At 38.4% G+C, this 13,841-nt stretch overlaps 1 protein-coding gene across 7 annotated transcripts in view; it reads left to right on the forward strand.

Moving 5' to 3' along the window:
- Nucleotides 1-13,841, forward strand: part of GRID2 (glutamate ionotropic receptor delta type subunit 2) — a 681,167-nt gene that overhangs the window by 525,918 nt on the left and 141,408 nt on the right. For all 7 annotated transcript variants that reach the window (XR_013182016.1, XR_013182018.1, XR_013182020.1 and 4 more), the window contains exon 9: nucleotides 11,401-11,502. Coding sequence is in view for 2 of the 7 variants with exons in the window: in XM_054633768.2 (XP_054489743.1) it covers nucleotides 11,401-11,502 (102 nt within the window). In the remaining 5 variants the exon portion in view is untranslated. The remainder of the gene's footprint in view (nucleotides 1-11,400; nucleotides 11,503-13,841) is intronic.

The following is a 13,841-nucleotide window of genomic DNA, read 5'->3' on the forward strand; positions in this document are numbered from 1 at the left end:
CGTTCTCCATCAAAACTATAATGGAGGTGAGCTCTTGGACAAGAGTAGTCCTACCAAGGGTCAGCTTTCAAGCAAGCACTCTTAGTCCTGCAGACATTTACACCTTCTCCAGCAGCTGTTTAACCTTAGGGGCCTGCTCCTTGAAAGATGATCAGTGTCCCCAGGCAAAAGCTTTGAGTGTGCATTGGGAGACAATGCAGCTGTACACATAGGTGTGGGAAGAAAAATACTCGAGGATTCTGGTTTTAGGCTCTGTCTAGCATTTGGAAAGATGATATTTTTAAGCCACCCTTCTCAGTTGAAAGAAATTTCTTATATGGGAAGAGGCTGGTAAGGTAATTTGAGCCTAACTACTGATTTTGTAATGTACTCTTAAGACAAATATTTCTTTCTTCTTAAAAGTAGTAGATCTTTTCAAATTAAAAGATCATTTTAAAATAGGTATCATCCCTTAAAATTAAATCCTAAAAAGACTGTAGTGATGAGCACAGTAATCTCTTACCTGATTAAATTATCACTGCTATATATGCCAATATGTTCTTAGAAGGATCTTTGCAGTTTCAAACTAAGGAAGAAAAATTCTCAGTGGTTTAAAGTTCTTGTTTTCTTTACTCAATTTTAGCAGTGTGTGTGAATCTATTGTAGGAATATAGTGTTCTAGCAAATATAATTCTCATAGTTTTCAAGACAGATTTATCACGTGTTTCTGCAGTTTTAATTGCTAGGATGTATTTCTAATTTATTTTTGTGGCAAATTCCAGTGTCATTAGAGCAGTGATTTTCATTTGTAAGAAAAATTTATTTCAGTGATTCAGCTATTCTAGACAGGGCTTATTAGATGTGCCATTTAATCTTTTAAACTAATGAGTTACTATTTTCCACGAGGATCTTTTATTTAAGTCTTCAGATACTCTACAGCATATAACTTGCCATTTAATGTTTAAGAAAGCATTTGAAATTTACTCAGACTAATGCCTCTGTTTCTTTAATGCAGAAGTACCCACTCCTGCATGTGCCTCCACTGAAGTAGTTATTTACAGATCCTGATAGGATTTAGATATTCTTCAGTGGAGCACTGGCTAGTAGTAAACCTAGTGGACTCAAAATTTGCTCTCAACCACGCATGTTGTGTAGTGTGCACAAGTGTAGCATAGGTATTTTAAACAGGTTCTGCACAGCTGTGGTAGCTCCACAGCACTGCTGCCAGGAGCCACCAGTCAGAATTACACTTTTCCTGCTGGCCAGGTGATGATGCCTTCTAAATGTCATTGGAGGCAGCATCAAAAGGCCATAGAAGTACAGGTCTAGTTTAGGGACAGCCTTTCTGCTACCTAATGATGAAGCAAAAGCCCTCTGGCATATAGAAAGGAATGAAGCTGAATGTGTTGACTGTGCTGAAGGTGAGTCTATAGTGTTGGTAGTTAGGGAATTGCTTTTCACCATTCTCAGTCTAACATTTGGTTATCAGCATAGCAGTTCTTGGCCTTTGGACCAAAGATGATTTCAGTAACAGTGTATTGATGCTAAAGAGGCCTTTGCTTTGCAATTAAGGCTAGACCATCTGCAGGCAAAAATTTTAGAAAGTATTACCTGGACCCCATAGAGGGAGGGACTCCAGGTATGAACCAGACCACATCATTCAGAGACTTTCCAGTGCTCAATGCTGCTGGTACCTGTGCTGATCTTCAGGACTCTAGGTGAGCACAGCTGCTTTCATTGCAGTTGAATTTAGTGGGAAGAAGTTAGTTTTTGTAATGCAGGTTGTTGGCCACAGCCATCTCCTCAAATTCACTCTTACCTTTCTGTTCTCCCCTGCCCCAAGTGTCAGGGTCAAAAGAAGCCTTCAGAAGATGGTGATGTTTCTTCTCAGCTGCGAGCTGGTACTGGTAACTAAATCTGCTTGGTCACTGCTGTGGTATAGTTTTTTATTGCTTTACTAATAGTTCTGATTCCTAAGAAAACGTCTCTGTGCTGAAGGAGTGGAAGAAAACATGCCACAATCTTATTTTCTTCACTACCAAACTCTCAAAAACGTATGGTCCAGTAAATCACTTGTAACATCTGATCCATAGTGCACTAAAAAGCTGGTGACTCTGTAGCCTTATACTCTGTGAGCATGGGTTGTACTGGAGTAATATTTTCTAACAAAGCAGTGGAAAAATGCAGCTTTGATTTACTGGCCAGTATCAAGCTGGTAAGTCTGTGACATACCCAACGTAGCAGACCTCTTTTTTTATGCCAAGGCTAAGAATAAATCCTGAATTTTAGAAACAGGGTATTGATCTATGTGTAAGCAAAGACTGTTTCCATTTCTGTGTTCCTCATTTAAGCATCCCAGGAATCTGAAGAATCAATGGAAAGCAGTTTGTCATGTAGTGCTACTCTTGCTGCATTGCCATGTTAGCTCCTCTGTAGTGAGACACTTGAAGAATTTGAGTAAAAGCCTGTTTTGGTTTGTCACTTTTTACCTAAGCTGATCATTCTTTAGGCACTCTCCACAGTGCCTTCACATATGCACATTTAAAATGGAAATAAACTAAATTGCCCTTTCATGCAAATTTCTCACGGTCCATCCGCTTTTTTCCTTCTTTCTCTCCCATTTTTTTTTAATATTTACTTTTTGGTGTTGATTCTTTGTGAGCAGCTGTTTCCTAGCCCCCATGCTTGGGAAGCACATTTCACTAGCATGTATGAAAAGGAGGTGTTCTTGTCACATCTTTCTTTGTACTACATTTAAGAAAGAGCTGGCAAACTCTGCCGTGCCAAGCAGCAGAAAGTGTAAGATACTTTGATGTTGTGTAAGTTTGAACAGCTTCTGGACAGGTACAGATATGCTTAAAGATATAGAAATTGTCTGTGCTGAACACTGGTGTGTGTTCTCACAATACCTACATGCTAATTCCTTTGCTTTTCATGTTGGTGATGAGAGGCTGAATGTGTCTGAGGAGACAGGGACCCACAGTCTTTGAGATAAAAATAGTGATCTTATCACAGCTGCCTCTCTTTGACTTTGTATGTGGTATTTGGAGGTAGTGTTTTCATGTCAGTACATCTGTGCCTCGACTAAGGAGAGGAGGTGTTTTTCTGTGTCCTTTTCTTATTTGGTGTTTCATGGTGAAGTTGAGAATTGTGTAGCAATGACAAAGATGCTAAGTATAGTATGAAATGAGGTTGTTCTATTTCCAAGGTTTTCAGGACATGTATTTCCATGGTATATGCATCCTAGGAACATTCTCCACCCTCCACCCAGGTCCAGTGAACTCATGTTTCATGCCTGAGGAAAACAACCACAGCAGTACTGCCCAGTGAGCATTCAGTAGCTGAATAAATAACTAAATGTACTTTTGAGTAAATAGTGCTGAAGTATTGTTTCATTTAAAATCCTTTAGCCTGCCAAATTAAAATGGAGATTCCCAATGCTGTGCCTGAAAAAAGTGTACTTCATAACATTGTTATTTGTACGAAAAGATAACCAGATGTAAAGTTCCTTGATGCATTACTGTGAAAGCAGTGTGTGATAATTCTGCTTACACTTCAAAAAAAAAGCTAAGGAGGTGCCACTCAGATTAGTCCAGATGTTCTGTAGCCTCATTGGGCCCCATGTATATTTAAACATGCATTCTTTGCCAGCTGCCTTTAAAATGAGCACCGATTTCTTTAGTGCAAGCACAGATCTGTGCTACTGCTCTGCTACTGCAGTTCCTGGGCTGGAACTACACAGGAGTCTCTCTTTTTCTTCCCAGCTTCGAGAGTGATGTATCTAATACACAATTCTCCATGTGGATTTACTTCCAGAGCTGACTCCCAGACTACTAATTCAATGATTATATTGAAGGGGAGATTTTTATTGCAAAAAAAAAACAAAGCCAAGGTGCTTCTTAGCATCCATGCTCACCCAGCTGACTGCAGTGCAGTGTGGAGGGGCCCAAGCAGCTCAGCACTGGTAGCACTGCTGCAGAAGCAGGGCATTCACTATAGGCCACTTTACTCTGGAGGATTCATTTAAGTGGCTTTGCTGGACTGGGTTTATTCTGAATGCTGCTCTGTAAACCCACTTCCCTCCAAAAGGAACAGTGGTGGGTTTACTCTGCACTATTACTCTTTGGATTTCTTACTGGAATGCTGCCCCCAGAATTCTTGAGCCCTGCAACAGCAAACAGAGTTTTGTTGATATTCTAGTTTGACAAACCATTTCTGAAAATTTGGTTCTCAAAAAAGCACCTTACTGAGCTGAGGGGAAAGCTGGGAGTGTGCTGAAGAATGTTTGAATACTGCCAGGGAACTGATGAGAACCTGAAATGTGCTCTGTGTGTGTTCTTGCTACCTGTGGAGAGGGAGCTTCATGCAACCAAGTGGAAAACAGTGCTTTTCATTGTTTTTCACTGAATAGGTTTGATCCCGGGTTTTATGATGGTATCAAAAGCTTATATATTGTGATTTAATACAAGCTGGAGAAGTAACCTTGAAGATATTTCTCTGATTTCATAAAGATGCAGTGGTGGACAAAACAGACAATATTTTTATATATTTTTATAATAATTCAGTATTTTTATACCAATTTTATAAATTTGTAATATATTTCATGGTTTTTTAACAATTCGATATTTTTATAACAATTCAGTTATAAAAGCTGATTTGAAGGTTTTTGGTTTTCTTCCAGGCCTGACATGACTTAGATAAAAGACATCCTTTTTAACTCTTAATATGCTTAATGAGAAAGGAGACAAGCATTTGCAATTAAAAATCAAAGTGACTAAATTTAAACTGTATACAAACCTGAACTTCCTTGGTATTATCAATTACCCTGGAATAATTCAGACATCAGTGAAAAATCTTCCAGTGTAAAAAGAAAGTGATATTCATGGCTTTTATTCTGGCAGTATGAAGAAATTTGTTAGCAAAGAGGTGAAGTCAGTATTGGGTCAAAGAACAGGCTTTTCTGAGTATCTGCCTTTAATTGAAATATGGAGGCAATGGGAAAAGAGATCAACACCTGACTCATTATTATCCTCGCCCGAGTCTTTTCTTCAGGGTTCTGTAAGGTTGTCAGAGGATGGGAGTAAAAAAAGAAAACAGCAGGAAAGATGAAAGCAAAGGAAACAGGGCTATAGAGTAATTTATTTTGTTAAGTCCCATCTCCCTCATAAGACAAAAAGAGAAGGAGGAGTAGGGGAGAAGTTTTCTGACAGGACTGCCTGAGAGAAAAGGAGATCCAAGGGCAAAGAGAAAGGGGAAAAGACCCAAAAATGAGTCAAAGCTGGATGTGGTGAAAAGTGATGTTCCTTGACCAACCCAAACCCTGAAAAAAAACAAACAAACCAAAAATAAAAACAAAACAAAAAAAAGACAGGAAGAAGCCACAGGAAATGGAAAGGAAGATCAAGGGAAAGAAAAACAGAGAGGACAGAAAATACACTGAAAGTACACAGAGAAATGGATGGCAAGAGGTATTGCAGTGTAGGAAAGAGGAAGATAAGCACAGGTCAGGGAGCTGCTGGGAGTACTGAATTCACAGTAAAAAAGGGACTAAAGAAGGGAAAAAAGGGTATTTTCCAAAGATGAGAGATGACGGAAGGGGAAAATTATAGATTAAGACCACCAAATTTCAAATGAAAGGGAAAGAAAAAATAGAGAAAGTAAGCCAGAGATGAAGAGATGGTGGGGGGAGATGGCAGGGATCATTAGAATGACACCACTAGCTGGGAGAGATGATTCATTTTCTTTGAGATGTGGTGATTTACTATACATTTGAAAAATTACACCATTAGGTTCTAGAAGCTTGGCCTAAGCACTGAGCATCAGCTTTTTGAGTAGAGCATGCAGTGGGAGAATACCTATGATGTCTGTGTTGTTTCCCCTGTAAATTCAACATTTGTCAGTGGTCTAAAATACCCAATTATAACTTCTGGCAGCAGTCTGGGTCCTTGAGAAAACATTGAGTCAGTAGCTAGTAGGCAAATGAACAGCAGGTTGTAACTTTCCATTAGCTTCTTTATTTCAGTTCAGTAAGAAAAGAAAATTTGGGTGGTCCCCAAAGCAAAATATTTTATTTAACTCTCTTCACTGTTATTCTGCCTTGTGCATTGGCTTTGAGGAAAGAAATTTCTATTGAGGTCACTTGCACTTGTGTCTTATGATCAGTTAACAAAACAAATAGCCCATCTCAGCTTCTGCAATTACAATCCTTAGCTGGATATAAAACTAAACTTGAGTATTCATGTCCTCCTAACAGCTTGAAAATAACAGAGCAAGTCTAGGGGCAGGCCATTCCTCCTAGGCCAGAGACAAATTAAAGCAATAAAACACACTGTACAAAATAATTAACTGAATGCACAGAACTATATAGATTTCACCACACAGAATGTAGGGGAAACAAATGCTTCTATACATTATCCAATTGTTGAGCACAGTATTTTCTATTGATTTTGGCAACTTACTATTTGCTGACTATTACCTAAGCTTTGGTGAAAGTAGCAGTTAAACACAGAAATCTGTCCTGCTAACCAATCCTATTAGGAAATTGCTGAAAAAACAGAACAGATCCTTACTTCTTTAATCAAGCCCAGGGGTACAAAAGGCCTCAGTTAACCACTGGCCACCAGATGTTTTTGCAGATTTGGTTGATCAACTGTTGGTTGCTGGCTAAAGAGCTGAATGGAAAGGACTATTTAACAAGTTAACAGAGCATCTGGCTACTTTTTTACATAACTGACAGTATCATATTGGTGACCAAAATATGTCTTTTATGGTGTTTCTTCTCTAAGACATAGTCTTTAAGCAATAGGATTTAATGTCTGATTTTCCAGATGCCCTTGGACATATTAAACAACAGCTGACAAGAGGCATGAGGAATACTCTGTGCAAAACAATTTCTGGGTTGTCCTCCTTGAATTTTGCCTAAACTGGTGTCCTAGAAAATTTTGCAAATGCTGAATCCACACACCACCAAAAAAAACTCTACTTTTTTCTTCATTTTTTGTTGTGCGCCCCATTTCATGCCTTCCTGACACTCCTGGGAGCTCAAATCTTCCAGCTGAGTGTCATTTTGTGACAGCTTCATGGGGGCTTTTCCATTTCTGTGAATTTAGTGTGCTTTGGAATGGAAAAGGGGATTATTAATGCACATGTCTTCCACTGAGGTTGGGCCTTGTAAGAATTCAGTTTCGAAAGCAGGTTGGACCCAGGTGAAAATTGAGGAGGGAATTTCTGAAGCACGTGTGGGTACTCCAGGCAGGGAGGCTGCTCTTTCTGTGACTCACCAGCTCTCTATGAACTTCTCTATCCTGGGAATTTCCACTGGAAATATTTTGTCAGGCTGTCCATACTAAAACCAAGGTATTGTTGGGACTTTTTTCTTTAAATGACAGATAAATAAATGAAAGAGGAGTCAATGATCCCAATGTCCTTATAGATTTGGGTTGCAGATGTGGTATAGTTTTATTTTTCAGGTTTCCATTGCACCTCCTCTAGAGTTGTTTTCTGCTCTTGACCCTTGTGTTCTGGTAATGCAGCCTGAGTTCCAAGGTGGTTGCATTGGATTAACCAGTGCCTGTATATTTTCTATGTTAATTGAAGCAGCAGAACACTCTAAACTTTGATGTAGTGACAACCACTTAAGCAATTAATCTGTAGCAGTATTCTGGTTTTATTCATTTTCTCTGATGGTCCTCAACTGTGGCCATACCAGGCCAATGTATTTTTCTTGATTAATTGACACAATCTGCACTTTACTCTGCCAGGAAAAGAAGTGAAAGCTCTCAGATATTCAGCAGAGTTCACTGGTTGCATAGGAAGTAGGGGAGGAAAACTGGCTGTAAGCTCTGTCGCAAAGGCATTATAGACTTTAGTGTTCCAAGTTCCTTATAAATAATGAAATTGTAAGTACACATGAAATAGGATTGGCCTACTGTAATATTGATATACAAATTAAAGACCTTCCATAATGCATTGTTCATATAGTCAAAAATTTCTAATGAAGAAGGGAAGAAAATTTTTGGCTTTGCCAGCAAAACAGGAGAACAAAGCTCATTTCAACAATGATGACAGTGAGGATAACAAGCTGGGATGTGGGATGAACAGAAAGATATTTCAATTTGGGTATCAAAGGAAGTAGAAGACTGACAACTTTTCCATCTTCATCATATTATATCAAACCTGGCAGAGTGAAAGCTGTCATTAGAATAAATAAAAGGAACTGAAACAGAAGTTCAAAGCACTATAAATGATAAATTTTGTGTGGTATGAAGATAACAAGCACTGTGCTCAGTAAGAGAGTTCCCATCACCCATCTGCCCAAATCCACCCAAATTAATGTGAGATTCTGCTATTGTCTGATCTATTCTCTCATTTCAACCATCAGAGAGAGAACAAAAGTAAAAGGAAGTAACTGCAGAAACAGCAAATGTTTTGCAGAAGCATTTAAACGAGACAAAGCTGAAGAGGGAGCTTCATGCCACCCCCGTCTCAATGTTTCAGCAGTAGTTACATTTGCTCCTTGCTGCAATGACAAGCTCAAATTGTCATCAATAAATGTTGATTTGTTTTCTCCTAATAACAGTAAGCAGCTCCCACTCAAAATCAATTTCAACTTTGTTGGCAAGACACTGCACATTTGTCTTCACCGTGACTGAGCTGCATAAAGGAACAATTGAATTGAAAATTAAATGAAGAATAATTGAAAATAAAAGTGCCTTTTTAAAGGAAAATTAGTGCTATGCTGAATTTCCAGAAATGTTATGTTGGTGGGGGGGGGTTTGCCTTAAAAAAGGTAGGGTTGGGCTAAAAACTTAATTGTATAAATATGTGCACATTAATGTGCATAATTAAAAATGGACTTTAACTTCAAAAGGATAAAAAGGCTCTTCAGCAACTTCCTAGGGTTTTAGTTCTGGCAAAAGCAACAGAGTTTCTGCAGTAATTATACATCCAACACATTTGGATATGCTAATTGGATCTAAGTTCTAATTAGTTTCTTTGTGTGACTAAGAATGACAATCGCTGAATTAATTTAATGCAGCTTTGTTCTGAGCTTAGTACTGTTTTCACTATTTTTCATACAAAAATGTTGCCCATGAAATGCTTTGCTTTATGGGATGTCAGTGGTTTGACACCTACAAAGTGCAGTGCACGTTCATGTGCTGCATTTCCCTGTTCCATTATAGGCCATACACTCCAGCATTTAGGTTATTCCACCCAAAGTGTTGCAGGGCCTTTCCAGGGGAGTGGTGAGGACCTGGAAGGTGTCAGTAGTCCATCCATGACTAGAGAGCAGCTGGGTACACTGTGGAGGAGCAGAAGAAGCAGAGAGGGCTGCTGTGATTCCTTGCTGGTCTTTGTGATTGGATGGGAACATGAAATGGGGAAACCAAACGGGGATAATTCGTGCTTTTATTTGGAAGCAGCCATAGGAAAGATGAGCAATTTCAAGAGATTCATAGGACACCTCCTGGTTTTGTTTCTCCTTCTATCCTGTCACTGCTTTCAGTTTCTCTGGGGTTTGGATCTACTAGATCCTTGATTCAGTCATTACTTGTGATTACAAGTATGCTCAGCATTACCCTCATTCATTCCCGGTCTGGAGGATAACCTTGACTTCAGAAGGGCAAGAATTAGATGTGAGTGCTCCTGAAAGCAGCAGAGAGAAGTGATGACATTATTTTAAGGCCATCTTCCTCTAGGAAATCTAGAATCATGGGATCGTTTAGATTGGAAAAGACCTGTGAGACCATTAAGACAAACCCAATTCTACATAATTGCAGAATTTTCTTTTGTTTTTTACTATTTGAGATGTTCTTTTCCCAAGGAGGCATCTTCAAAGAATTTATATAAATATATTGAAATTTAACAATTTAGGAGTTGCTTTAGTCTAATAGATGTAATGAAGAAAACAAATCTTTCAGATTATGCACTTCTAAAATGGTTAAATATATTTACTTAAAGTCTGGTCTTTATCTTCTGTTTCACTTTGAAAGATCTATGAAACACATATACAAAGCCTTTTCACATGAAGTGATGAAAATAATGATTTCTGTAAATTCCTGTTCAAGCACAGTCAGCAAACTCCCTTCTTTACAAACCCTTTCAGATGGTTTGAGGCAACCTGCCATTTCTATGACTCTGTGTGAATTTACAGTAATATTTTCCATTTTTTTACAGTTTGCGTTTCTCTCAGATTATGGTGCTGAATTCCCCAAGAGAATAGTTTTAGTAGAGGCCACTGGACCCAACAATACCCTACTGATGTTAGTCTCAGTTTATCAGAGGAAGCAAGGCCTTTTGTTCCTTTAAATAGGAGTCAGAAGATGAGCATCCCTGGAAAGGTTTCATTCACAGTCCATGGAGAGGCGATTCAGAGCAAGAACTGGTAGCTACAGGTGCCTGTCTGTCCCTTTGGCTGTGTAATGACTTCACATAGGCAATTGGTTTACCTGCCATAATTGAGACTCTGCCCCAAAGTCCTCTGAAGTCAATCATTGTCCTCCTGTTGGGTTTTAGATTTAGCACTGGTAATTGTGCAGGACAGCTGAGTGTGGAAATGAATTTAAAAAATGAGACTGGTTGTCTTGGTGTGTGGTGCTAAGGGATGTGTGGTTGATTGATTTGTTTCTCCGTGCTTCAAAAAAAGCATCTACCCTCATACAAAATCCCAGGCAAGTTACATTTTCAGAGAAGCTGAATTGCAAGTCAGTATCTACTACACCCAGATTGAAAGGCAGATAATCCTAAACACATTCCTGAGCAAAAAAGCTTCATCCAAGAAGCTTAAGAACTACAATAGCACCAATGCAAAGAATGGCATAGATGAACTTCTTTTTCTGCATAGTCTGTTGCAGTACCCTCTCAATCCTGTGATGTGCCTATCCAATGGTCTTTTCCTCAATCATCTTTAAATGTCATTTTTAAACTGGCTTAAAATCACTGCTGTTTCATTACCAATTAGTAGTATAAGCTTTAATTAAAGCTGGTGTAATTCCTTTTGTCAGAGTTCCACTAGGAATGATGGGCTGGAGCAAAGAGTGTGCTAAAATGATGGTAGCTATTATTTCTCCAATTAGTGTATTAATGAAAGTAAGGTAGAAATATTGCTACAGGTACAGTACTTTTTATGTCTTTCACTAATATTGATATCCTCTCTGACCTCTTTTAAAGCAACTCATATAACCCCAAATCCTGGATGCTGTCATCCATTGCACACTGATATTTAAAATCAAAACCTGATATCCTTAATTGCTTAATTTTCAATTTCAAGATGAATCTGTGCACAAGCCATCCCCTGAGTTTCCATCCCATTGAGTCCAAAAGGTATTCTATTTCATACATTCCTGCTTAAAGACACCTAGCAGGAATGACTAGCAAAGTTTTATGGGCAAATGAGAAAATGATTTTTGTTTTCTCTTTTAGCTTGGCTGCTGGAATCCTGTAACTGGTCTGAATGGGTCACTAACAGACAGAAAGCTGGAGAACAACATGAGAGGAGTGGTTCTGCGTGTGGTGACTGTGCTGGTAAGCAGATGCTCATCCTTCTGCATTAGCAGGAATGCATATTCTTCCTTTTGCCACATCTTTTTACTAAATACATGGTTTTACCAAGAAGGTAGTTGGTGTTAGAGGCTCTGGTTTAAGCTGGTCACAAAAAACCCAGAAAGATTGATAATTTTCCACAAAATAAAATTGTTTATCAGTACAGCACTTTTCAGAGTGAATCAGACACATTAGAACCTGTTTCTTCCACAGGCAAATTCTAAATTAGGTAACACAAGCATCTGAGCTGATAAAGGGCAAGCTTCAACTGTTAGCTAAAGCTACCTAGCTGAAGCTCTAAATAATTCAATTCCAATCACCTTGGGAAATTGTGTGCAGTCTAACACAAATTGTCACACTCAGAAAATATTCAAGGTCAGCTTAGGTCAAGTATTGTTAGTTTGGTAAAACATCCACTGTCCCATCCTGGCTTTTTGTCAGCCAGGTTCTCCCCCTGTGTGCACATCTTACATTAAGAAAAATTCTTGGTTTAAAGCTGAACAGACAATGTCTACCAGGATAGGAATTTGTGTTATGAGGCCAGTGTATTCCTGCCATAAACCTAGCTTGAGGAGAAGTTTTTAAGAGTGGAGAAAAAAAAAAAAGAAAATATGAGACATACAGGCCTCTTTGGACCAATGCCCAAATACAAAGTTGATCCAGGGCTGCAGAACTGTCAAGGTTAGATTGAGCTATTTCTCTCTTGCTGCCCTCTACTTGTGTTTGAGTTCAGTGTCTAAAGGCCCAGCACTTTTTTATAAACAGCAAGCTGAGGAGTTTTCAGGGTTTGCATTGCTGACAGTGCATGATAAAGGGTCAGGGGTCGAAAGTGAAATCACCAGAGCATGTCAGTACCATGGACAGAGCAGTTTCACACCCCTCCCATTATTTTATGTGTATTTAGACACCTTTACCTGTCATGGTGAGCATTTTGTTCCAGCTCTTAGTACATTAGAGAACTTCCTGTGGTAGAATCTACAAGACAAAACAAACCAGACAACCACAAGCAAAAAAAAAACCCACAAACCTAAAAAAGAACCCAAAACCAAATTAAACAACAGCAAAAACAGCAAAAGCCAGCCAAGGAGGAATGAATTCACAGAGGGGAATAAAAAAAGAAAGGAGTAACAGAGAGGGGGAAGATTACACTTTAATTGAATGTTCATCATAATAGCATCATGGTGGCAGTGGCTGGTCTCTGTTTTGCCTGATACTCCTATTAATTGGTTCAGTATAATTATCTGTTGACAAAAATGATCTGTGGATTTTGCCTAGAAAAATAAATTTGAATTAGAATATTAGCATTGTTTTTAGTAGTAGTTCTTCCCTCTCTCCCCACTGTTCCTGCTTTATCCCCAGTTATCTTTGTTCCCTTGACAGAGAGCTTCTTCTTTCATGTTATTATAGCATGGATATATATATCAGCTTGCAAAGATACACAAAAGTAATTACCTATCCTGGTAGGATTGTACAGTAATTATAAAAGTAAAGACAGAAATTTAAAGTTCAACGCAGCACAGGGCATTTCAGTCTCCTCACTAGTTTTATATCTTCTGGGAAGGACAATACTGGAGATTTGTATTTAACCTGTGATGAAAATGTGTGATTCTTACCTTGAATGTGAGAGCAGGAGGGATTTCACCAATTAACTTTATTTTAGTGGTGATCTTCACTGTATTTTCTCTTCCATCTCTTTCCCTGTTGTTCAATTAAGTCAATACATTTCTGTGAAAAGTAAAGAATCTATATAGATTGTGAATTATTATTGTTATTAATTCTGCCATTTTCTAACAGAATGATCTTGATCCAGGGAAACAAGTGTTAAAATTAAATATTAATATCTTTGAATATTAATAGGTTTCTTTTTCATTGAGAGTCGAGAAGTTTACATTAGTTTATAATTTGGCTTTGTTAAAAGTTCAAATCTCTCATGCCTTTTTAGATAGCACCCCTTCTCCTCTTCCAATTTCATTTTGTTATGCCTTCAGGTTGAAAAGGACCTTTTTTTTTTAATTGCAGTAGAATTTGAGAGGATAGCAAATTGCAACACCTGGGTTTATATTGCATTATACTAATGAAATTAAACCTTCTGGAGTCTGAAAATCATAAATGATTGTGATTTATTTCCTCAGTCTTTCAAAAAGCAAATGCTGAACAATTCCCATCGTCCACATCCATCTACTAATTCCTTTCCCTAAGTAAGCATAATAATTATGAGCTATGTATCTGCAGACCTTATCCCAAATCTCTTTGTGAGTATGGCAGAATACAGCATAGCCCCAGACTGGAAATCATCTGGTTTCACTTGGCAGAGGATCCTG

This window comes from Agelaius phoeniceus, chromosome 4 (assembly GCF_051311805.1).
Source record: "Agelaius phoeniceus isolate bAgePho1 chromosome 4, bAgePho1.hap1, whole genome shotgun sequence".
Lineage (NCBI taxonomy): Eukaryota > Metazoa > Chordata > Aves > Passeriformes > Icteridae > Agelaius > Agelaius phoeniceus.